The 27,228-nt window shown below is 40.8% G+C and overlaps 1 protein-coding gene across 3 annotated transcripts in view; it reads left to right on the top strand.

Moving 5' to 3' along the window:
• Positions 1–988: 988 nt before the first annotated feature.
• Positions 989–27,228, top strand: part of CSTF3 (cleavage stimulation factor subunit 3) — a 68,572-nt gene continuing 42,332 nt past the window's right edge. Inside the window, exons 1-4 of one of the 3 annotated variants that reach the window (XM_084853396.1) lie at positions 989–1,231; positions 11,999–12,100; positions 12,226–12,321; positions 26,670–26,780. Coding sequence is in view for 1 of the 3 variants with exons in the window: in XM_084853366.1 (XP_084709492.1) it covers positions 1,202–1,231; positions 11,999–12,100; positions 12,226–12,321 (228 nt within the window). In the remaining 2 variants the exon portion in view is untranslated. Of the gene's footprint in view, positions 1,232–11,998; positions 12,101–12,225; positions 12,322–26,669; positions 26,781–27,228 lie in introns of those variants that run through there. The other 2 variants (XM_084853366.1, XM_084853403.1) reach the window with 2 other exon arrangements.

Genomic DNA, 27,228 nt, shown 5'->3' with positions numbered 1-27,228 from the left:
ATACAGATCTAAGGTTTGATCTACTTCTAATTTCCTTCTATTGTGAGAATTGCCTTATTCCTATTCTGTTTCCAATCTGCTAAAAGGACCCACTCTCTTGCCCAGGAAAATTATACTTACTCAGGAGTCTTAGGCGAGGTCTTCTCCCCCCACCCTTCCCGGTTTGTTAAATCCACATATACAACTTCGACCAGATGACCTGAAAGCCACAGTGCTTGTCAATATTCTCAAAGCACTCAACGACATTGGGGAAGTAAGACTTCCCCTTTGCAAAAGCGATGCTTGCTCCTCCGTAGCAACGCGGTTTAGGGAGCAATCCTATGCATGTTTTACACGAAGAAGTCTGGCTGGGGAAGGCTGGGAATTGCAGGACTTTTTCCTGTCTAAACATGCATCGGATTACGCCCTTAATTCTTCCATATGTTTGTTTGATAAGCAACATACCTCTAGGTCAGAACTTTCACAGAATTTTATCTTCACTACGGATGGGGAGAAAACGGGCTAATGCCGGGGGCTACATTCGATTACCAAGAAAAAGTAATCTGGGGACTAATAATACACAAGAACCAGGAAGAACTAGAAAGAACAAAGCGAAAGCAATGACTTCAGGACAAGGGGAAGGCAAAAGCGACCCCCGACTACATAAAAAAGCGTAGGCGCCTCAAGCGCACGTGACCCGCCCTCGTGTCTCACCAAGCAAGTCTCGCGCTCACCGACCTCCACCCTACTACTACGCGAGCACCCCCGTGTCCGCCCCTTCCTCCCTTTTAAGCGTGCGCGCATGCTTCGTGCTTCCCCTTTACTCCCCTTTCACTCCCAGCATCCTCCTCGCGCGGCCTCTTCCTTCGTCACGTTCTGATCCGTTTGTGCGTTGAGCTTCTCGCGCGCTACTGCCCTGGCACCATTCCATTTCCTTCCGCGTCTTCTTCCTTTCCCCAGCAGCCCTTGCGCACTCGCGCTTTCCCGTTCGGCCCCGCCTCCATCCTTTACTGAGGAAGGCGAGAGTTGGGGGGCGGTTGAGCCGCCATTTTGTTCCTTGGACTAGCAAAGGCGGCGCGGAGGGGTAACTAGTTGACTAGCTACTTGGCTGGCTAGGCATCCAGGGGCCCTGCGAAGGGAAGGAGGCGAGGGGTGGGTTAAGAAATCTGTCTGGCTGAGGCTGCTTCCTTCCCTTCCCCCTCGGGGCCTGTTTTAACCCGCCATGTCTGGAGAAGCTCCCACCGGCGACCAGGTGAGCGACCAGGGCCTTCCGAGCCGAGTGAGGTTCTTGGTAGGGGAAGGCATTTTGGGGAGGGCGTGAGGGATTATGTCGGAAAGGGCGGCCGGCCGACGCTTGGAGAAGGTAAAAATGGCGTGTTTTAGAATGGTGGGGAATGGGCCTGTATAACGTCCGCGTCTTTTGTGTTGGGCTGTGGCCCTGCTTTCTCACCCCATTTTGGCCCTAATTCATGGAATCTATTGGGGTGCCTATTACCATCATCCTCCCAATTTGCTCCAGTTACTTCCTCCTTTATAGCTGGCTCCCAGCATGACTTAAAATGCTTATTAGAAACAAGCCCTACTGCGTTTTCTGCTCCCGACAAGGGTACTTTGAATCAAAGCTGATCCTATGCATGTTTACTCAGGAGTAAGCTGTACTGAGTTAAGTTGGCTTACTTAAAAGTAAGCATGTGTAGCGTTGCAGCTTTAAAATGCAAGCCTTCGTGGACAGGTGAACTCCCTTATACCGAGTCAGTCTCTTGGTCCATCTAGCCCTTTAATGTCGACACTAATTGGTCCCGATTCTCCAGGGTTTCAGCAGGATTAATTCCTTGCCCTTCCTGGAGAAGCCAGGGATTGAACCAGGGACCTTCTGCATGCAAAGCATGTGCTCTACCACTAAACTATGGCCCCTTACTGAATCGCTTAATCGTTTGGAAGCGAGGAGGCATCTTTCCATTCAGCTTTCCACATGTGATAATGAGGAACCAGTATAATGTTCTGTATATGGTGTATGGACTTCTAAAACCCAGAAAAGGCTTAAATTAAATACACTGTGGCTTCATGAGAATGGGTTTAAAGGCTTGAAAAATACATTGTATTGGTCTAATCTGTTGACCTCTATGTATCTTTCTTTGTGTATTTAAAGTGAAATTGGGTGGATGTGTTCAGAAATCTAAATGAAACTGGTTTAACGTGGATGTATTAATAAATATATTAATATTGCAGAAATATTGTGTCCTTTGTGAAAGATACTATATTTGGTGTGTGGTTTTAATTTTTTAGAAGGTTAAAATGCTATCCCAAGCAGATGTACAGAGAAAATTCTAGCCAGGATCCAAAGAACATTGACAGTAAAGCAACCTTGGGCTCATGATGGTAGCTTCCTTTTTCAAACAACCCCCACCCCCTCCTTCCTGGCTCTTATGTGGCAAACTACTTTTGGAGCTGAGCATTGAAACCAGATAGTTCCTGGGATTTCGCTCTTCAAAGAAGACACCCCCCCCCCCCCCCGCGCAAGGATTGCCCTGGGGCTCTTACAAATCCTTGCAAAATGGACATAGTCAACCACTTTAAAGTTAGTATTAAGAATTTTTTTCAGTACTTTTAAAATTACATATCTGCCAGTAATATATGTCACTGGATTCTGTGGAACCATGTGAATGCCAGGGGTGACTTTCTCTAGCATATCTTTCTGGGTGTTCGGTAAACCTGAATCAGGTTGGCTGGGTTTACAAGTTGTGTGTGTTTACACACAGCTCTTCAAAATAAGAAGTATTTGTCTTTTGTCTCTGGCCTCATGCATTTTCTGTGTGTCTGCTTGGCAACATGATTCTTTTACCTATCATGGTTCGTCATGATTTTTGCCATTAGTATAACATTTTGATGGAAGGAAATAAAACGCAATTTGTGAAGTTTTCACTTCTATTCAGGTCTTAACAAGTTTAGGGCTGAATCCTATGCGAGGCACCCTGGCTATTCATAAGCCTCCAAACTCTGGAGGCTTAAAAGTATCCAGTGCAGAGCAGGAAGTGTCTCACGCCTCTGCTCTGCAGTTTAGCTAGATGGGTAATTTCGCCCTTCTAGAGGAGGTGAGGGGGAGGGAAGGAGGCTGGGGTGTCCGTACGATTTTTCATATGGCTGTCACCCTGGTCGGCTTCCTGCACCTGAGAACACCTCCTTTTCCCTATCTCTGCTCTCCGTTTAGCAGATGCGGAGAGGTAGCCAATGTGTTTCTCTCTGCAACTACTGCAAGGGGGCAGGGTTTCCTCAGTTGGAGCTCAGAGCCCTGTCTCTGAGCTTGGAGCCAGGAAACCAAACAATCCTATGTCTCCCAGATATTTTGGATTTGGGATCATCAGGGATATTAGAGATGGCAGGCTGAACTTTACAAACTGACTTGAAGTAACAAGTTTCATCTATTATGCGAAGGTGGATTCTTTCAGCAAGGAACCAACATGGTAGACTGGTGGTATCTGGGCAGGCAGACCTGCTCCCATATCATAAGAAGAGCCCTCCTGGATCAGACCACAAAGTTCATCTAATTCAGCTTCTTTCCCACAGTGCCCAGCCAGATGGCTCTAGGAAGTATGATGTAGGGTATGAAGGCTGCCATTACTACCCTACAACTGGCATTCAGTGATGTGCTGCCTCTGAACCTGGAGGTTCCCTGGGTTCCACTCACTGCAGCCACATAAGAAATGGGGTTGGGCCAGGAGAACTATTCCAGCTGCAGTTGCCTCACTCACCACTGGGGGACACACGTAGTAATCAAGGGTGTGTGTGAAGTTAAGTCTAGGAATATTCTTGAAGAACATTCTCCAAGCAATTAAAGGAAGGTGAAAATTCATGTATGCACAAAACATAGAAAAATATTGCTGATTAGCTGTGTATTCATTTAAGCTTTAGATATGGACGCTGCCAAAACAAGGACTACATTTGGTGTTTGAAGCTGAAACATTAAAATATATTATTTGTGCTCCTTTCGCTAGAGAGAGAGAACTCTGATGAGTTATACAGGCACATGCTTTGCATCCATAGTTGTAGTAGCACCGGGATGGAATAGGTAGTTGCAGGAAACACCTTTATATGGATAAGGGATTCTGTGGTTCAGGGTAAATGAGCCAAGCAGAACCTGTCAGTTAGTATCGTGGTTGCATTTCAAATTAAAAAGGCAGTGCAATCCTGCGCATGATTATATGGAGATTCAAGTCCCACGAAGTACAATGGAACTTCAAATACAAGTACTTAGGATTGCAGTCTTAGAGGAATTTATAATGAAAAAAGGGACATCAGGGCTATCTTTTATTCAGAGAACACAAGTCTACATACTACAAACACAAACTGCACACTTAATGGCTAACCCGAAGTAATGTCCACTATTAAAAAAAATGCTACTATATAAAATATATGGATAAAACGTGACTAGCTAATTTGCTACATAGATTTCAGGTCCATAATCTCTAAAATGGGTATGCTATGTGCAATAAGACAAGTATGCACTAGTGCCGGGGTAGGCAACCTGGTGTGCTCCGGATGTTTTGGACTATAATTCCCATAAACTTCAGGTAGTATGGTCAATGGTTGGGGATTATGAGAGTTGTCCAAAATACCTAGAAGGCACAGGTTGCCTTACTTCTGCACTAGTGGGATAGAATTGGTATAATTTCTTAATTTTTTTTCTATTTTCTTTCTTACATTTCTGTACTGCCCAATAGCTGAAGCTCTCTGGGTGTTTTTTTAAACAATACAAATATGGGGTTAGAGCACATTTGAAAAAAAATCATTAATTGTCATACAATCCATTATTAGGGTGTTAACTCAACTGAAAAATCGGCAGTTTCAATATTATTTGCTGCACATTTGGATCCAATTAGCAGTTTCAGTATTATTGTAACTTTGCAAAGGGGAAAAGGTAATTGGTATAATTAACACTGTTCCTGGATTTATGTAGCATTCTCGTTGAATGGACCATTGAAATGGAAGCTCCTGGGCTTATTAAGATGTGGACCAGGGATAGGCAGTCTGGTGCCCACAACTCCCACAATTGCTGACAATCCTGGCTGGGGCTTGTGGGAGTTGTAGTCCAAAACATATGGGCAGCAACAAGTTACCTAACTGTAATGTGGACCACTGAGAAGCAAGGAATCGCAATGTGGTGTGCTTAATTTTAAATCAAGGTTTCCAGAAGGTTTGGTGGAAACCTGGGCTTTTTCAGTGAGAAGATTGGTACTGGCAGACAAGCTTCCTCGAAAAGCAGTTTGTCTTTTCGCTACTCATTTTCTTTTACAATGTGCAGGGGTGCATGGGAACATTGGGTGGGTTCTAGTAGAGCACAGTCCATACCACATGTGAGGCAAAGGTAAGAGCCCAAAGGCCTATCCAGTGTTTTATATGATTGTGCACCATTGATGCCCCAACGGCAGAAGCCTCTGCAATGTGCAGGGATTCCTTGGTAGAGAAGTTGATGAGGAAAGAGTTAAGTAAAGATTGAAAACCACTGGTTTAGACAACATGCCCCCCCTTTTAATATGGCCCTTTGGGCAAGCTAAGGAAAGAGTCTGTCATCTGAAAAAGTGCTTTATATATTAGCAACTTTCTGCTCACCTCTTCTACCCTGTTCCCTACTTTTTCTATAGTGCAACGTATGGAAGGAAGGCCGTAAATATATTTTTCACTGGTTTTCATTTTCCCAAATAAACACGTTAATCTTTAAAGTGCCACAAGTCTCTTTGTTTTTTACTGTGTGATCAGTAATTTGTTACATCACTGATGAATTTTTAAAAGGATAACCATCAACAAAACTTTCATCACTTGGTTGGATATAACATGTTACATTGTTCTCAGTCCTAACTGTTGTATGTGTGGCATTAACCCAAGGCACCTGTGTCCTTTTTAAGGCTCACTAATCCTGCTGAAGTAGTACGAGCCTTTAAATACTGAACAGGAATTATAACATCAGTAATGTAGTGGTGTAACTCAGCAGTGGTGTTACCAGTGGTGTAACTTGGCATTACCGATAATTTGTAAGAGCCTACTTGTCTGTACTTAGTTTATCCACCATCCATCTTTGCTTTTAAATAATCCACTAACTCATCACAGTACTGCATGTGCATGCAGTATTAATAAAACTATCTAGTAAACTCCCAACTGGATTCTTTAATTCAGACTCTGGAGACTCCCCTCTCAATTTCTTTGAAGAAACTATCCTGATTATACAAATTTGCCTCTACTTAAGAAATGGTCATGCCTGCTATGTTGGTTCTCCACTCAGAGAATGCCTCTGAGAATGCTGAGATGAGTGAGACATAATGGCCCAATTCAAACAATCATATCCTGGCATAATAAGTTAGACATGAGCTTCATGCATCCACATACAGTCCATTTGCTGCCACTTCATTCCTTCCTTCTCATGAGTGAAGAAGTTGGGAAATTAACAATAGCTTCCCGTTATGTGTGAACTCAGAGCTGTGATTAATTACATCCAAACAAGAATCAGAATCCAACTTTAAACCATGGCTTCAAATTCTGACTAGTTTGGAAGTCATTAACCATAGTTCCCTAATTCGGACTCAACAGGAAGCTATGGTTAATGGCAGCTTCCTGGTTTGTTTCCCCACTCTTGTGAAGGGAGAGCATTGGGGCTACGTGTGGATGCGCATATCTTGAGAATATCCTGTCTTAGGCCAAGATCTGATTGAACATAACCACTGAGTCTTGAGAGCAAGAATGGCAGTTGTGGATAAGACCCTGGGCCAGTTCTAACATCACAATAAGCCATCATGGGTTATTTGGCCCACAGCTCCGCGGCACGCACTAGCTGCCGTTTGAATATGGAGGCTGCAATGCCATGGATTATTTGAGGGTTAAACAAACTGTGGCTTGCATATTCAAAATAGTGGTCATCTCACAGCTCCACAGGTGAATTTGGAGCAGCAGCTTACCATGACATGTGAACTAGATCACTGCGTGGCAACTCAGTGGTTTTTCGTGTTCTGTTCAAGGGCTAGATACTTGTATTTAAGCCATATAAACTTTGTCACTTGTTCTTAGTTTTTAATTATTTTTAGACTGTGGTTACAGTATCGAAATATATTTAAGCTTCATAGTGAATTGCAAATAATATATTTAAAAGCATCTTTAATTGGCTATAATTGGTTTGTCTAGATCATGGTCGGCAGCTGGAGGCCCCTGGGTAAAATTCAATCTCTTAAGGAATGCAGGCTGGGTTTCCAGGACACTCCAGATATTTTGGACTCCCAACTCTCATCAGCCCCAGCCAGTTTGGCCAATGGTCAGGAATGCTGGGAGGGCACCAGGTTGGGGAAGGCTGCAGTAGAATTTTCTGACATGTTACATTAGGGGTTGCAGACTCAGGTGGTGGTCTAGCATCTGTCATTTCCCTTCTTATAGTGTCCTTAAAGCTTTAGATGCTTGAGGTTGTGTGATGGTCCTTATATAATGATCACTTGTAGTAGGGATTCCAGAGCAGTATGTGGTAATGAAATTTTAAAAAGTCAGAGTACACCATTAAGGGCGCAGTCCTGTGGCCACTAGGCAGGTCTAGACGGCCACAGGATTTCTCGATTCCCAGAAAATTGACTCCCCACTGCCTTGTAGGTGATGTGGTTTGTCCCATAAGAGCAGCGCGGAGCAGCTGAAAAGGGGGAGCGGAGGGGACAGTGGACGCACTGTTACAACTCTTCCTGTGCACTGTCCAGCCTCTCTCCCCTCCCCTGCTCTGAGGTGCCCTGGCTAGACAGCTGAAATCAGCTGTCTAGCTGCAAATGCAGGGTGGCCAGAGCATGGAGGAGAAGATCCCCTCCGCGCTCTGCCCGCCGTGCATTGGATAGTCGGTCGCCTCCAACTTCAGAGGTGGCCAACTATCCCCATAGGATTGCGCCCTAATTCATGTATTGTCCTGCTTGCTGATCTATCCTGCTGCAATAGGGTATTCTGTGTGTGTGCGCTGCATGAAAGCTTGCAACAGGAGACTAATGTAGGTCACATTCCCACAAGCTACTAAACTCATGCATAACTCATACCCATTGGCAGCTCTACTGATTTGAATGTTACTGTTTTCAAATGAATGGAATGTGAAAAATTAGCGTGGGAGGAGGTTGACCATCAAAATGTGTGTTACATGAAAGCCTTAACAAAAACTTTACCAATGCTTGGTAAAGGTAGTTCGATATGTATTCAGAATATTAATCTTAAATGCCATTCTTCACCATTATTGATTGGATATAGAGGTAAAAAATACCTTGACTGAGTAATGAGTGTTTCGTTTTGATACCATATATCTAAAAAGATCAGTACTTGAATTTCCCAGAAAAGTCTGCCATGCTTAACTGCTGTAGTAGAAAACAAAATAATGTTTGAAACTTAAAACGGTATTTAAAATGAAATTTGATCCTGTTTTTTTCCACATAATTGTTATACTGAACTCAGAAGGACCATTTAGTTCAAGATCCTGCTTAATTTCTATGTAAGCATTTTTTAAAAGTTAAAATGTGAATATGATTTAAATATTATTTATTTATTGTGATGTATTTATTATTGCCATTTATATCCCTCCTTTCTTTAAAACATTCCAGGGTGGGTAACAATAACAACATCAAAACATTAAAATAATAAAAAAGTGAATAACACCAAGTAATCCAGAGTAGAGCTAAGCAGTCATAAATATTGGATAAACAAATGGGTTAAGTGATGCCAAAATACTAATAAAGATGGTGCCAGGCATACCTCTGACTTGTAGGTAAATAATTGTGAATGGCAATGCATATTTATTGGTATTTCCAATAATCTAAATAGTGGTAATGGCAAATATTCAGTCAACCTCCACACTCCTGTTCATTTGCTCTCATCTTTTAAAATGTTGCTGAAGACTTACGTCTTTACCTTTGGATTCCTTAACTCCCATTATGTTTTTTGATCATTACAATGTAAGTCTGGGGGCAGTGCCTTGTCTTGATTTTATTACTTTTGTACGACGTCAATAATCAAGAGAGACTGACAGTTTCATATACTGGCCAAAATGACTGCCATGTACAGTACAGTGCACTCCCTCTCATACACAGCAGGAAAGAAATGCACTCCATTTAAAATTAATACGTCCTTCTTTTGTAGTTTTAACTTTTTGAGTTATACTGTACAGTCAGAGTTGCTTAGCTGCCAATGGTGGAAGTCTGCATGTGACAAAGCTGGCTCTTGGAACATTGGCTGTGGGCCAAATGACATCAGGGAGCATGGCTATGCCCCCTGATGTCATTTGGCCCATGGAAAGCTGGGTGGGGGGCTATCTGCTTCCCCACCAGAATTTAGTTACCTGTCCCTGACTTAGATTCACTGTGTTGCTAAATGTTAGTGCCACTTGATGCATCAATATACTGTACCCTTTCTAAAGTTAGATTAAGCTCATTGTCAAATGTTACTGTGCTATTGTATTTTTCAAATTTCCAAATATAGCTAGGCAACCTTAAATCTGCGATTTTTCTGACCTTTCCCAAGTGATTACATATTTGTGCTTCCCATAGATAGCCAAGGATATGAGTATAGCTTGGCTTTCGTGTTGACATCTGAAGAGCCTTGTGTGATAGCCCTGCTGTCATAGTGACCAGGCAATTGATTATCATTATGATACATACCATATCTGAGGCAAATAAGAATTTTGACCAGGCAAGACATCTTGTGTGCAGCCTCAGTTACTCCAGAGGCTGCTTGTGAGGTCTTTCACTTCTCCCCTTCTAGGAAAGAAAAAATACATATACCCAGTTGCATTTCATTGCGATTTATCAGGCAGTGGGCGGGGCTGCACACCCCCTCAATTCCATGATGTGAGGTAGCTAATTGGTCTGCCTCAAAAATGGAGCTCTTCCACTCCAAAGACTAATGCCTGGCTGTACCTCTCTTTTTCCTCTTAAGTGTGTATGTTTGGTGGGGGGAGCGCTGCCCTTAGATTGAATGTTTGTCTTAAGCAGGGCCCCATTTGAAGTAATGCACCCCAGCGTTCCTCCTGTCTTCTAGGAGTTGGGGAGAGGAGCACATACAAGTGTTAGAGTAGCAGTGCTACTCCAGTAGGCAAGGGAGGATGAGATTTAGGCAAGGAAAAGAGAGTGAGCAACTTACTACCCCCTGGTTATTTCCAAGGCTGATATACTCATAATATATCTTTTATAATACCATTTTTACTTTTTATGTAAGGTATGAATGAGACTGCTGTATACAGCAAAGCATTGAGAAAACCTGTTGTAAAAAAAAGGCAGAAATTTGTCCCTGTACTGTGTGTTAGCTGTTGTACTCTCCTAGTTCCATACTTAGAAGCAATTAGTTCTGTTGTCCCTTGAATTGAGGACAACATTAAGGAACTATGAATTAAGGAGCTATGGAGCGTGCTGCCTAGTTGGATAGAGTGCCCTTTTCATTTGGAGGATGAAGGCATTGTGTTCTACTACTCTACAATTGTCTGCATTTTAGATTACTTGAAACTTTGGGATCTTTTAGCGGTAATGTATTGTTCAGCTAAAAGGGCCGCGGTGGCTTAGTGGTTAAGACGCTGAACTGCAGATCGGAAGGTCGGCAGGTCAGCAGTTCGAGACCCGAGTGCTGTGTGACAGAGTGAGCTCCCGTCTTCAGTCCCAGCTTCTGCCAACCTAGCAGTTCGAAAGCAAGAAATTGCAAGTAGATAAATAGGTACCGCCTCGGCGGGAAAGGTAACAGCGTTCCGTGCACCTCAGTGTTAAGTCATGCCGGCCACGTGACCACGGAAGCGTCTTCGGACAGCGCTGGCTCTTCGGCTTAGAAACAGGGATGAGCACTGCACCCTAGAGTCGGACACGAGTGGTTGGGGACAGCTTTACCTTTACCTTTTATTGTTCAGCTAAAGTGCCTACGCTGATGGACCAGGTAGCTGGTAGTCAAGCGATCACTCCTACTTTCTTCCAATTTTAGATTACCTTAATATAAAACCCCAATTTATTAAACATGTCTAGGCCTATAAAATAATTTGCTCTTATTGGTTTAATATGGGTTGCTTAGGTAATTTGTCTGAAGTCTTGTATTCCTTTTATTTTTTAAAAAATCTCTAAAAACTAAATCATATTTAAGCGGTAAAAATGCTAATTGTAACAAAAATGTGTTAAGTGTCTCATGTTTAAATTTCTGGCATATCTTATTAGGATCCTAGCAGAGAGTCTAGTCCCTTAGGCCAGCCCCAGTCTCTTTGAAAGTAGAATTTTTGGAATTTACTGTGGAGGACTTGTTCTAAGGAAAGCACTCATATCTCTGAAATCCAGTGTCAGTGAGTAAACCTATTGTTACCATAGCTTAATTTGAGATTATAGCAGAAGTCCATTCATGTTGAATTTAGCCCACCATTTCCAGTCAGTTCAGCTACACTCGTATCTCAGAGTCACAGATGTTTATCTTAAATTGCAACATGTTTGTTTCTGTCTTCGCTCTTCTTTCTTCCTGAGGTTGCATTACATGTGAAGTTTGTAGACCATAAGATACCGAAGAAAAGTGTCTCTCAAATTACAAACACTTGTTAAAATAATTTTTTAATCAATAGCATTGTATATCTTTTCGGTCAGGGGAAGAGGATGGGATTTTGTGAATGTTTTGTTATCCAAAGACAAATCAGTCTTGGCATGTATTACTGTTAGTACTAATGCAGAAGGCCAATAGTGATTTTCTTGCACTTCTAGCTTACTCTTAATATTTTAAAGTTTGCAGAATTTTCTAGCCATTGGGCATGTTGCATTAGATTTGATTGAGAACGGAACTAAGTTTCAATAATGGCATTAAACATATTTGGTACCATGCATGACTTTCTGTGTACTTCATGTGTTACACTTGGGCACACTCATCAGAGTATCACTAGTGGGAGGGTGGGGTAGAACTGCAATGTATTAACTTATAGTTATGCATATGTGAACTTTGATGTTATAGGTGGCAGATGGCATCAGATTTATCAAAGTATTTGTAGACTCTTAACCCTCTGCTTTGTGTTTTCTAGGCCGCTGAATATGTCCCAGAAAAAGTAAAGAAAGCTGAAAAGAAACTAGAAGAGAATCCATATGACCTTGACGCTTGGAGCATTCTCATTCGAGAGGCACAGGTTTAGTGACATAGGATTACATTTCCTTATCAATGGGTCCACTCACAGTGATTGGTTCTCAAGTAATTGTCAATACATTTTTACATCATAAATATTGTAAATATTTATTGGTTTTCAATTTTTAGAATCAACCTATAGACAAAGCACGGAAGACGTATGAACGCCTTGTTGCCCAGTTCCCAAGTTCTGGCAGATTCTGGAAACTGTACATTGAAGCTGAGGTTAATATTTTCCTATTCTTTCTTAAACATATAATAGGAATTTAAGTTGGCACTGAAACATAATTTCTTAGGTACATACACAAGCTCAGGTAAAGGAGGAATTGAAAATTTCTTAATTCTGTAAAATAGGTGAAAGGGGGTAATTAAAATGGATTCTAAATATTTGGGTCTCTATGATCTGGTGATTGTTGCATTATGGACTTGCAACAATATTAAAACCGTTTCAATGGTATTGGAGTGCTTTAGCCTTTTATTTACTTGTCGTGTCAATTTATTGCCTCCTGTGTCATTTATTTAGAGCTCCTTTTTTGTTCATATAAGTTAAGAAATGGTTTGTGACTTGTTGGGCTCTAATATTTTTTATTTCCTAGGCTGGTTTGAGTTTCTGAAATGTTTGCTTGGGGCGGAGGTTGGAAATGCAGATTATTTTTATTTTCCTGAAAATGTATTAAATGTGAATTATCCAAGTCAGTCTATAAAGTACACGACTAACAACAAAATATGTCATAACCAAAATGAGTAAGCTTTTTGTCCTGTTACGTTAGAAGTCCACAGGATGGCTTGAAAGTCTTAAAAACGTGCAATGTTCCTAGAAAAATAACTTCGTAATTTTTTAGCTAGATATATATGCCTTTCACGGGCATGCAGAGTTACATATATAACAGGTTTTTAAAATTATAGATAATATCTCATTTATATTATTTATAACATTAAATTAAGTTAGGGTTAAAATCTAATTTTAAACTGGTAAGTACAATTGTTTTGAAGGTGTTCCACATTATGTAGTGTATATGGCATAACATTAGTAAAACCATCTGATGTAGCTAACCAAAGAGCATCAAAAAGGCTAATCATAAAGTATTGTAAGATGTACAAATATACACAAGTGAATGTTTAAGTGTGTAACAATCAAAATATTTTTAAAGCGTTACAAGCTATGTATTAAAGTTGTGCTTGAAATGTTTGTAGAATGTGCCTTATGCACACATTACAGTATACAAATTCTCAAGGCTTCCTAAGGATGTATTCCACCCACCCTGCCAGCAGTGTCCTAATCCTCTCAGGAGGCAGTGTGATAACTTTCCACTCCCTTTTTGATCAATGCAAGAGGCTATGTGCACTTATATCTGTGCTGTTAATCAACTTCTCCTTTTAAGAGAGCTTTTGTTCCTTAGGGCTTCTCCCTCCAGGACTACTTAAGACAGTATAATGGTGATATCTAACATTTTTGCTCTGTGAACAGAAGGACCTTTTCTGAGAGTGCAGCCCTTGTTCTGTGAATGGAAGCTCTTTCCATTCACAAAGCAAAGATACCATCCCATGTTTCTTATTTTTTCATGAGGTATGCTTTGTCACAGGTTTAGGCCAACTGAGCATTCCCAGTTCTTCTAGTTTTCTTCAGGGGCTTGAAGAGCTGTTTACTTTATTTTAGGGGTCTTAACATGACCCCTATACAATAGACTGAAAACTTGATTGCAATACATCTATCTACGTAGGCAGTATTGCCCTTTCTTAGTAATAGTATTCAGATGTTGTAAACTGTTATACGTAAAAGTGAGGGCAAAAGTGTACAGGAATCCTAAGCATGATCTAATAATCTTTCCTTTTCAGTAATAGCATTAGTGTTTTGTTTTGTTTTGTGTTGTGTTTTTTCCATCATTTTTATCTGCTTGGTAGGAAAATATCCACCTGTCAAGTTGCAGTTAAGGCATAGGAGCAGGGCCGATAACACCCCCACCTCTTTTTGGCAATCGTAGTTGTAGGACAACTATAGATAATAGGTTATGGAAGGGATAGAATTCTGGTATATTCACCTTAATGTGGTATTTGGACAATGCCCAGGATCCAAACTGCTGTGTGTTGTGGTCTTCCTATGTACAGGGGCTTTTTAGCGCCCTCCTTGCAACAGTCTTCTGCAGTCCTCAAAATCCCTCCTCAGAGGGTTAGAGGCCCCTATAAACAGCACCCATGAGACTTGAAGGGTTTCCACTGCAGGGGAAAATAAATATTCCTATCCATGCTCACTTGGAAGCTGTTTGTGTGTGTGTGTGTGCGCCCGCGCTCACGCACACACAAGTTTATCTGGATCCCAGCCAAGCTGTGAGCATGTGTGAGAGTCAAGGTCTGTGCAGGAATACTTATGGTATGTTCTATCTTTCTAAGTGCAGACCTCACTAGAAAGAGCACTTTTGGTTTGTGTTTGAAAATAGGATTCATACGTAGTTCAGGGTTTTGTTTACATCGTGGCTGTTTGTTTTTACACTTCTTATTTTGCAGTTCACCAAGTAGTTTTCTTGACCCTTTAATGCTGGTCTACATTTGAATTTAGTTTATGGAAATCTTTTGGCAGCTATGCCTGTGAGTACAAAAACATTGACCGACCCAGTAAAACATTGCCCTGACCACCCGCTCATATGTGTCTGCATGTGACATGTTAACCTGCTTGCACGTGCAAGCAGGTTAACAGGGTCTGACAACCTCTTTGCTCAGAACTGTTAACTTGGCCAGTGATTGACAAGCTATTTTATGGTCATTGCCTTCTGGGGAAGTCTCAGAGCTATTACGTTACATGTAGACTAGTTAATGCATTAAAATGTAGCATTTAAAGAGATGATTTGAAACGAAGGTAGTTTTGATTATAATTAGTGTAAATTACTTTTGGAATAATTGCTTTTCATATTCTTAAACTGTACTCCTATGAAGACTTTATTTCTGGGAAAGACCTTAGTTTATTGTATATCAGCTCCAAAACACACAAGTGAAATTCTTTACGCAGCTAATTTAATCAAATGTGACCTATTACTAGCAAATATATTAGTCAAGCTCCTATTTAGCATAAAGTTTACAGTTTATGCCTATGGTGTCCCATGGGGTTCTGTTCTGTCTCTTGTGTTACTTAACATCTACATGAAACCACTGGGAGAGATCATCCAGAGCTTTGGAGAGAGAGGCCATCAGTATGCTGATGACAATCCGCTCTATTGATCTTTGCTACCTGACTCAAAGGAAGCAGTTGACACCCTCAAATGTTGCCTAAGTTGAATAATGGGCTGGATGAGGGTGAACAAGCTGAGATTAAATCAGGAAAAGACAGGGGAATGGTTAGTCAGTAGAATGCCTGGCTTGGGGATTGGGATTCAACTTGATCTGGATGGAGTTGTGCTCCCCATGAAATATCAGTTTAGTAGCTTGGGAGTACCCTGGATCCTACCCTGTGCTTGGATCTTCAGGTGGTAGCAGTGGTGTGGAGTGTATTTTCACAACTACATCTGTGTCTACCAGCTGATTCCAGTCTGATCTGGCAACAGTTCCATGCCTTGATTACATCACAGTTAGGCTATTGCAATGCAGCTGCGTGTGGCTACCCTTAAAGAGCATCTGGAAGCTTCAGTTGGTGCAAAATGTGGCAGCTAGGCTGCTAACTGGTGCATGGTATCATGATCACATCACCTCAGTACTGCCCTGAGATCTGCCCTGGTTACCAATTGTTTCCCATGCTCAATTCAAGGTGTTGGTTTTAACCTCTAAAACACTAAACAGCTTAGGACCTGGCTATCTGAGGAGCTGCCTATCTTGGCATGAACCTGGTTGATTATTAAGATCAACAGGAGATGCCATTTTGAAGACATCCTCACTTGCAGAGGTCTGCTTGTTGGGCATGCAGGAAAGGGCTTTCTCCTGTGTAGCTTCCAGACTCTATCATGCACTCCCTGTGAAGTTGCAGCTGGTCCCTACTCTTTTTGCACTCTTTTTACTCTTTTGCAGGAAGGGGGTTAGGACACATTTTTAACTTGGATTTTAAAATTGTTTTTGCAGCTTTTAAGTTTTTTGTAATGTTTTACTATGTTCTTATTTGATTATGGTTTTTATTTTCTGAACTTTCTATAAACCACCTTGGCTGGTTTCAGAAAAAGTGGTATGGAAATACACTTTAATAATGATGATGATAATGATTGTGAAGGGGTGCCTGGAAGTTCCAGCTTTCAAATTTATTACTTGGGTGCAATATTAAATACAATAGGACATTTGTGGGCATATGGTTGAATGTCTGTGTAAAAGATTTATGAACATCGCTTCTTAAATGTTATGTTTATTTATTACAGTGATTAATATGCAGCCTTTCAGGATACAAATCCTATCAAAGCTGCTTACGGGCAACATAAAAATAATACAGTCACAATCAACAATATCAACATTTAAAAAAAACACACACATCAGGATCAGTCCGACAGGGCAGTTGGTGGAAGATGGCCCTGGGGGCAGGGAGAATCCAGCTGGAACAGGAGCAGGTGTCTGGTGTTATCCTCATCTACTTCCTTCTCTCTCCTGGAATCCTTCCAACAGAGCTTTTGATGGTAGATGGCCCTGTGGTGGGTGGAGGAGTCCATCTGGGGCAGGTTCTGAGGCCTTCTTCGCCTTCTTCTGTCTCTCTCCTGGAATATTCCCCACATGGCAGTTGATGATAGATTGCCCTTCGTGTGTAACGGTGGAAGGGGGTGGAGTCCAGCTGGAACAGGCCCTGAGATCACCCGCCTCTCTCCAGATTATTACCAATGTTGCAGAGCATGTCTATAGTACTCGAGAATGTTACTAAATGAATATAAGAGTGCTGTACTTCCAGTTCTCGTTGTCCTTCAGTTTAATGCTTTATGGACAAGTATGGTACGGTTATAATCAGATATTCTGTTGTAGTGTAGCGTAAGGTAAACTGGGGATACCATCAAGCCAACAGAAAGTAGAAATAATCTAAATAAAAATAATCTAATGTTTACAGATTCTAATTGCATTTATTTTAAAATTTTCTTGGCCACCTTTCAAGCAGAAGCCCTCCAAAGGTGGCTCACAGCAATAAATTAACAAATAAATGCCAAGGGCCCACCAGCTTGTTCTGAAGGCAGAAGAATTTATGTTTACCTTGCAACTCATGAAAGTGCAACCTTGGCCAGTTGGGGCAGAGCTTCTGTAACTGATGAGAGAGGAAGGTACCAGCACCATTCTTGTGTAATGGTTGGTACATTCTGTAGAGGGGAAAGAAGCAGAACATCTCTGCTTTCTTGTTGGTCATCACAGTTCCATTGCATCAATTGCTCAGAACCCTGAAAGGCTGAATTTCTGATCTTACGAGTAGAATACTGCCTGTATGTTTTCACCATATCTCTGTAATTATATGGGCTAGGTTTTGGTATTTTTTTAAGCTCTCATTAAACAAAACTTGGGTAAGGGGCTTACAAGATCTTTGTTTCTTCTGCTTGCCAGTCTTTACAGTCCTGAAGTATGGGCATGTGTCCTTTGAACATTTTAAAAACAGTGGTAATGCAGTATTCTGGGAGTTGTCTGGTCCCTTTGTTTCATTCTGTAGTCCCCATCCCATTTAAAGGAATTTCTCAAGTCAATGATGTATTATATAAAAAATGCTTTAAAAACATGTTGGTGTTTAATTCTGAATTGGTGAGTCTTATATCTTCAAGCTAAATAATTTGCATTAGATTAACTTGGATCCCATCTCCTTCGATCTTGTCGCAGTCATGTCAGTGTGGGACATATCAACCTGGGCTGAAGACATGGTCAGGAATAGCTCATGAGGATTCCCTGAGAAAAGAGCATGGTATTAGGAGGCATCTTATTTCATGAGTCATATTGTTAACACACTCTGCAGCTGAGGAAGTACTTTTTTAAAGTAACTCATTTTGATAAAGAAGTTGCTGCTGGCAGCGAAAAGAGTGGAAATTATTAGTCACTTTATGCTCTTAAGTGATATGTAGGTGGATAATAAAATTACAGGACAAAAGAATGAAGTAAAACATGTACAAATTATGTTAGGCTGGCAAAAGCAGCAATAAATTACTAAAAGGCCAGAGATAATTAAAGTCAACAAGAGCCTAAGCTTTTTGATACTGCATTTTGTCTTTGACAAGAAAGAGGGGGATAGCATTTCCTTTTCTCCATTTTGTGCCTTCTACTTTATAGAGTTTGCCTGTGTGCATCAAACAAGTTTTTCATCTGTACGAGTGAAACACACGTCTGACCAGAGGCTACTTTGTGAGGATGTTTTTGAGTGGGAGAGAGCATGAATCTTGTGCAGCCCTCTGTCAGTCTCTGCCCAATTAAAAATTGGTAGTTTGACATCAGTAGTTGCCAACACCAGTGTAAGTGAGTTCTTGCATAACTAGGGAAGTTCTTGCCAAAATGATTGGGGTGTAATAATAGAGAGGCCCCATAGCTCTTGAAGCTACCACTGTGGCACAAACAAGGGGGGGATCTGATCCCCATCCTGGTCAGCTGCTGCTCTTGCTAAGCGGTGTCAGGTCAGAAGAGAATGTGGGGCTGGACTAGGCCAGGGAAGATGCCTTCTCTTTCACCATCCTCAGTTTTCAGATTGTCTCCTAGCAATGTTTTTCTGTGCATTCACTGAACAATTGTGTTGCCTGCTCGGTCCCTTCCTTCTAAAATGTAAGTTTTGCAGCGCATCCATAGATTACTGTATGTCACACATAGTCCTTTTTTTAGGCTCTTCATCCAGAAAATATTCTCTACCTCATTCCTTCCACAGCATCTTGATACGTATTTAGTTCAAGATGGAGATAATTGATTTTCATTGCACCATTATTGATCTCCATCCGTTTTTCCTCCTCTTCCTTCTCTGTGATTTCTGTGCATTCACCTGCCTGTGTTCTGCATCTATACAGAGCCAGGTATATAATTTATTGGTTACGGGATCACTGTTCAGGCTGCTGGGTGGGGTAATGTATCAGAGGAAGGAGTGGGGAGTGCGTATGCCCTCCAACCTGCTTTGTGAACTGTGCCAGAAATCTTTCAGTGTCTATCCCTAGTGACCAGTGGGCAACATGTGTGGGTCCTCAGGTTTGAGGAGAATGGATGCTGTTTGAAATATTTGGGGTTAGTAACCCAGAAGCTTTCTGAGGTGAGTATGGCTCAGTGTACAGATCAGTGTGCCAGCCTCAATTTTCTTAGTTTTGCCATTTTAAGTCGTGAGTGAGAGATACCTCTCATACTGCTGCTTCTTCTGAAGGGCTAATGATTTCATGCCTCTTTTTCACCACAGCCTTGGATTTCTTTTTTTTTCTTCGTCTTCACACACTGAGGCTTCTGAAGTAAAATGAAGCCTTGTTGATCCTTACACTCAGCTGAGGGATACCAAAAGGAACCAACTCTGTCTTATTTCCGTGATGTTTTTCTATGAACATAATTTTTATAAAGCCCTCCAAGATCCTTGAATAATGTTCAACCCATGTCTCCTTGTCTGTAGCATTAGGCTGTACGACTGTAGCCGCAATCTTACACGGACCTGACAAATATGTGGCTAGCACTGGGTTGGGATATGGCTGGAAGTTAGAGTTAATAAATGCGTAATCTGAGCCCATCTGAAAGAGTCTGAGTAACTATTTTTACAACAATTAACAAAATCTGTAGATTATTAAGTAACTTTATAGTTATATTTGTTATGCTTTTTCTATGTTGTTTTGGAATATTTGTCCTAGGACTCAACTACAGACTACAGATTGCCATGTACATAATCTAATCCAAAAAATTAACTTCAAAAATCAGCTTTAAAACAAAAGCATAGAAGTGTTTTTCTATGTTTTTTGTGTACCAGAGCAGTGGAGAATGTGGAAATATAGCTTAACAGTAAAATTTTAACTATCTAAAGATGGGTGTCAGGCTATTAGGCTGATTTGATTTTACTTTTATGACTACATTAGTATGCAGAGATTATGTTAACTACTTACACATTGTACAGAGGCATAGCTATAAGAAATATTGTTGTACAGGTATGATTTCACAATTTCACTTAAGAATTCTAACTGAAACCTAAGTGAATGTAAAAATAAATTATTGCTCCCACGCTGTACAAATAGCACAACACTAAAGGAACATACTGAGAATCTTGTGTATCATCATGGCACACTGATAACTCGATCTGAATGTTGTCTTCCTATCTCTTCTGATATGCATTATGACTTTTGGTAAGTTTAATTAAACAGCTTCCCATCAAACAACACTTCTCGGGTCAGGTCAACGGGTTGGATCCAGATTTAGGTGCATGCGATTGGACTGGCCAAAGATGACATCCCTGCCCATTGCTCCCCTTGGCAGCCCCTCAAGCCCTCTGAAAATGTTACAGAGGGCTTCTATTGAACAGAACCCTGCTGAATGTGGTGAGCTGTGGGGAGGAAGTATACCCGAAAATCTGGCAGAGGCACCTTACATGAGCGGAGCCCTTCCATCCACGGAAGGCAGATCTTGGATCCAACCCAATATTTATACTTGAAATCCAGTCATTCTCCCACCCTCAAACCAGCCACAAGAAAAAAGTTTTCACAAATTTCTAAAAACACAGATGAACTTCTCTCATATATACTGTTACGAAACGGACTGCAACAATAAGTTCTCTGGTCCCATATAATTTCTTCTAATTTGGTTGAAGTGGAATCTTTGACATATCCTTCAACAAATACTAAATAGCAATACAATTTGCAATTTTTCTTCCAGATTTGGTAAAGTTTCAGGTGTGCTGTCATACATCTAAATATTTTAGTTCTCAAGCTCAAGAAACTTAATAATTGATTTTGAAAATGGTGATATTCTTCAAGCTAGTGTAACAAATATGAATTTCCATTATAGTTGAGAGTATTGCTATCTAACCAGTATTTAGGATTAGTTGCATTTCAGCATAGGCTATTAAGTTCATTGTCTCTCAAATGAAAGGGAGATGCTAGAGGAAAATGTAGGATTTCTGGGTGCATCTTAAAGTATTTTCTTAATCTATTTTGATATGAACATACTGAGAAAAGTATAGTAGAAATATATAGTTATGTGAGAATGTGCTTGGATGGCTTTAATGTAAAATATCTTCCCACTGCTAAAGTTCCTCTGAATTTAAACTGATGTTATTGATTCAGTTCTGTAATAATCTACAGCAGTAAGTAATTACAAACGTATATGAGTTCTTGATATAAAACAATTGTTTTTACTAATTGTTTAGACCTTGAAGCATGTCTTCCCTAAAATCTTCAACTTTTAAAAATTGTACTTACCTTTGTTCCCTACCTGTTAATAAACATAATTTTTATATGTATATTGTAGCTTTGCATCAGAAACCAGATGTAATTTTGTCTGTGATTTTTGGCCCATTATTTATTGAAGAATAAGTATAATAGTAACTAGAATAATCAGAAGTCATAGAAGATGGGACTTTATTACATTTTTAAAAGTACACTACAAAACTAGGCTTTCTCATATGTCTTATGAGAGTATATAATAAGCAATTCAGATAGCTTTGTATATGTGGCAGTGTTTTCTTGGGGTTTGGAGAACAAGCATTCTAGCATAGAAGATAAAATGGCTGCACATTGTCAGGAAAACATATTTGGTCCTCTTCCTGTTATAGCACCATGATGTGCTCACATAAATATGTGTTTTTCCCCCTAGAATATGTTTGGTTTTTGTAAAAGATTCAACAGATTTTCCCCTAAAATCATTCAAGAACATAGAGCCTAAACAGTCTAAAACAACCCTAAAATAGGCCATGAGTTATGCAGTTTAAACCTTGCATAACCCACACTCGCCAGGTTTGCACAATACAACAACCCCCAGGTGGGGGTTGCGTATTAAAAATAGTGGTTGCATGTGCTGCGGCTTCACCATTGGGTTAAATAACCCATGGTGGGCTGTCAGGTCATGCAAAGAAACTCTATATCTCCTTACTGTCTACAAGGATTGTGAAGGTTTATTTCCAGAACTTGCAGTATTGACTACACAATCCTAGGGAAACGAAGACCTAGAGAATACATCATGTTACCAAATTAAATTTAACTAGATCATTCAGGGTCACAAATTCTTTGGCTGCAGAAAGTGAGATAATTCCAAAGGTTATATGTTGTATACTTAGAACTGTGTACTGTGTATTTAAAAGTCAGAATTCCGTATAGGTAACACATTCTGCTACCTATATCAGTTGAAATTCCATATATTCACATTTTACTAGGGGTGTACGAAACCCCGCTTACCTGGCTCTGCCGGGTTCCGCAGGTGGGGGGAGACGATCCGTTCCTCCCCCCGGAATCCTCGATGGGGGAGGCAATCCACTCCTCCCCGGAATCCTGCCCGGCTGGCTCCACTCCGCTCTGCGGCCCGGCCGCAGAACCGACGGCCGGGCCAACCCGCAGCGGGGCCTCCAGCCGCTGCTGGGTTGGTGCAGACGCAAATGGCGTTCTGAGTAAGGGACGCCATTTGTGTCCCTATGGTAGCCCATGATAGGCTACGTAAATATTTACATAGCCTATCACGGGCTACCATAGGGATGCAAATGGCGTCCCCTACTCAGGACGCCATTTGCATCCGCACCAGCCCGGCAGCAGCCGCAGCCAGGTGGGCTCCGTTTCATGGGGCTTTCGCGGGGTGGAGGGGTGGGAGGCTCCGTTCCGCCACGAATTCCGGGGGGGGGGCGAATTCACTGGAATTCGGCCCCCTTGGGATCCGTGGCAGAATTCTCTAACTTCCCTACATTTTACTTCAAGCTTGTCATGGGGAAAGGCAAGGAATGATGGAATGCTACATCTTGACCACTGGAATTCATACTTGGCTCTTCACTGGTTTTGAGATTTCAACAAGCATCACCCACACATTTTAAAGATGCAATTATCTTTTTTTAAGAAAAGAAAGAAGTGCAGATTATCAGGTTGCTGAATTTGACACTTGCACAGAATTATGGGATGCAGACTGCAGAAGTAGTACTATTGCTAGGGGACATTGTGGCATTTCCCCCCCACACCTATTCTAAGTTTTAGTTTATGGTTCTACCATTTCAGTTCCTATTGATGAGATCATGCCAGGTGTCAGACAAACGGGAAATCTTGGTTGAGAGCTGGTAGGCCATGCCCACAACCTGAAACAAAATACTTGGCTAACTAAAACTTTGTTACCCTAGGGGTGCAACCAGCAACCTGCTTATCTCAGTTGGCAGGACTTCTCCACAAGTGATAGCCAATATCTGCTCCTGAGGCTTTCCAGTATGCCCAAGATTTAGAAAAAAATACATAACTCTGGTTCAGGAGTTAAATGAGGGTGCTACTCTTAAGTAAGAAGTTGTAGTTTTAAAAGGCTACCATACCTATGCTGCTACTTGTTCTTAGGGCCAGGGGAAGCTGCCATCATAGAATTCCAGCTTGAAAGAAACAGTTTTATATGGGAGAGGACTACTGTATTTTTGCTTTTAACATTTGTGCAAAGAGTTAGACGCAGCATTAGCAGTAAAGCTACCTTCAGGTAATATGAGTTAAATACAAGTTATCTCTGTATTTAAATCTTGAATACTCTTATGGTAGCATTTTTCTTAATCCCCCCACCAATGACTTTATAATTTAATCTTCAATGTGTGTGGTGTAGTTTTTTACCAATAAGCTTATATTTTTCTACCTGCATAGGAGCAGGGTGGGGGACAAATGAAATGGCCCATCATTCTCATGCCCTATGTGAACTTCCAGAAGCATTTATTTGGCCAATATTGGAAATGGAATGCTGGACCAAAAGAATCTGATCCAACAAGGCAATTGTTGCACTGTGCATTGCATGTTTGGAGCCAAAATTTGGTTATCCTATGGAAGGACAAAAGTTTCTAATATTGTGCAGCCAAATATTGCAGTCAGGCAGCCCACCTTCTCAGAGTGCTCTGGCAATACACTGTGGATAATTTCCTAGTGTTGCCCAGGATCTTAGAAATATTGCCAAGTTTTTGACTGTGGGCAGTTAGTTCTAATGTACCTTATAGTGATAAACATTTCTTTGGTGTTTTTGTTCGTTTTGTTGTTCACCACTGGCCATTCATATGCACAGTATTTCAGATTTATACAAAATACCAGTCAGAATATAAGTCGTCTGTGCCCTGGGATGGAGGGGGGTATGTGTGTGTTTGCACGCGTGCGCGTGTGTGGCTTGAGGGCGTTTTCTGATGGAAAAATTATGGATGCTTAAGTATGTCTTACTGAGTTGTAAGAAAAATTCATAGTGTTATATGACTGAACTCTTTTATTTCACAAAAATACAAAATAAAGATATCTTTTTAAAAGAACACTCACTATTTTTTATCCACACTTCTTACACTAGTTCAGCATTATAGGCCTGAAATGGATTCCAATGTCTTGAAGTTCAAAACTTTGTCGTAATGCAAATATCTTCCATTCTTTAATACGTACCTTCACCACATGTTAGTTATCCTATAGATGCACTCAACTGACATTGTAGGTGTTCCACAAGCAGAGGTCAAGGCAACAAACAGCCATAACATCAGAGAGACACTGTTTATGAAAAGGTAGTTCAGCTCCAGTTAGCCCAAATGAACACTCACATGTGTCTCTGATCCTAGGGTGAATTCATGTGAGAAGACAATACAACTCAAAATTTTATGGAAGCAGAAAACTCTGACAATACACTATATGCAATAAATATTTTAGCATAAGAAACCCAAGTCCCCTGGCAAAGCATGTCTGAAGTAATACTGCCAGTCCAATACCATCTGTCTACTTAAAGAATGGGTCTTGAATGGTTATTTGTTTCTCTTTCATCTCACCTCTTGCATTACTACTTTTTACATGTAGGATATCCACTCACGTAGATAAGACTTGCTTGCTTTTCAAACCTTCAGCAGTTTTAAAGAAGTAATGTAAAAAAGTGTGACAACTCAAAAGCTCTTTAGTATCCTATCATTTCCTGAGAACAAGCATACTAAACTTAAAATCCTTACATGGACACCTGAAGTATTTGATTTTCTCCACACCTTGTTCGTAAGTGGTTTTTCATTCAAGCTCACACCTGCTTAGTTTTATTTGGTGCCTCCAGTTGGGCTGTGTCCATTGAAAAACCAAGATAGTAGAATTGTTCTGAGTCCTAGTTCCAGCTTCTGTTCCTTGGCACCCTGACTGCAGCTGCTGATTGGATTATTGTGTCCAGAGAGGAGCAGATGGAATTCTTCTACCCATGCCACACAATTAATTCGTTTGAGAAGGTGACTGCTCCACTACAATGTTGAGTTGCTTGTTAGGGATTTTATTATATTAAGTGGTATAGAAGTATCAGTAATAAATAAATTTAGACCCCTATGATATGTAAGTGAAGGGCTGAAATAATTAGGGATACGGTTCTTTCTTTAAAAAGTGTGGACGTTGTCTTGCAATTCTGTTTATAAACTACTTGTAAACATTGTGTCATTTGTAGTTTTTTTGTCCTGCCTCTTCATCTCAATATTTTGCTCCCAATAAGTTTTTGTTAGATTGTGATGTACAATACTAAATTAACTTTCACAGTCTAGTACTGCCTTTCCCAGCATGATGCACTCCAGATGTTTTGGATTATAACTCCCAGCATTCCTGACCATTGGCCCTGCTGGCTAGAGCTGATGGCAATGAAGTCCTGAAACATCTGGAGGGCACCAGGTTGGGGAAGGCTGGGATAGTGGAACAAGTGAGACATGTAACAATATGTTGTCATGTATTCATAAACTGAGTGCTCCTGTTTACTTGGAACAGGAGCCTTCTAATCCTCTTCAGACCCTGCAAAGGAGGGAGAGTTTAAAGAGAAGATGACACCTCCCATGCCTCTTCTGCTATGCTATATAGTAGTAGAGAGCTTCCAGCCCATTACCTAAGCATTTTATCGCTACATAGCAAGGGGTGGAGGTGGGGTTTCTGGAGAGTGAGAAAGGAAAAGGGTCTCTTCCCCCCCTTCCCCCCAAAATCCCTGTATAGTGCAGTAAGGGAATGTTTAACCTCAGGGCATGGAGTCCCTCAATCTTAATCCACCTCCATCCAGGAGCTGCACTATACACTCTTCATAGTATGAACAGGCTCATTTTCTCTCCCCCTTGCCCTCCAATTTCTTTTTTTTCCACTTTCCATCAATTAATATATTAATATTATATTTCTCAACAATAGGCTGAGGCTGCCTAAATTCTAGTTCCTTTAGATCCTTGTTTCTCTGTTTGTATACTCAACTGCCATCAAAATTCTGTAAATCCTAGGGTCTTTACAGATGCTTTTCAGGCTGTTTTGTTTTTTGTCTTCGCACTTAAAAGAACTCTGCATAGTAGAGAGTCCCACCTCCTGAGTATTTAGGGATCACTCCCTTATTCTTGGGTGTATCCAAACTGATGGGCAGGCATCCAAACTAACTCAGCCACCTAAGTTAGCTATTGGAATGTTGGTTATGTGGAATGCTTTGCTCAGGCCAATGCAGTATTGCTACTTTTTGAATCTCCTGCAATTTACAAATAGTCTGTGATGTGCTAAGTTGCATTACCATGATTCAGTATCTTTAAAATTGTTTTAATTTTTCAGACTTTAGATGGGCCATACAACTCTTCTACACTCAGGACGACACTTTTCCTGGAGTGTTTTCAAAATCTGAGCTTCCATCTTAAAAAATAAGCTTCACTCAAATCACTGCAGGTAAAGATTTGAGAGTGTATGCATGAATAGTCTCAAGCTCTTTTAAGTGCCTCAGTTTTTTGTCCTTATGCTTGCTACCAGTTAGGTTCTTCTCAAAATGTTCTGTAACCCATATTCTGTAATCAAAATGTTCAAACAAGAAAAATTAAATATTTTAGCCACCTTCTCAGACAAGCTCTCCGTGGGATATGGGTGGAAATTCCAATGGTTCAATAATAGTAATAAATCAATATATATACCGTTTACCATATCTAAACATAACTCTAAGGGGTTTACAAAATCAGAGATTAAAATAGATAACAATACAAAAACTCATCAGTTTAAAACTGAAGCAAAGCACAGTAATTAATAAATTAACTGGGCAGCACAGTCAGGGAAGACTTTACCAGGCACCTAAAATGTGCCACAGTTGGTGCCTCTGGAATACTGGGGTGGGAGTGGGGGGACA

Source organism: Heloderma suspectum, chromosome 1 (assembly GCF_057233095.1).
Source record: "Heloderma suspectum isolate Gila_16-S chromosome 1, 16-S_ref, whole genome shotgun sequence".
NCBI lineage: Eukaryota > Metazoa > Chordata > Lepidosauria > Squamata > Helodermatidae > Heloderma > Heloderma suspectum.
This window is presented reverse-complemented; position numbering and strand designations above follow the sequence as displayed.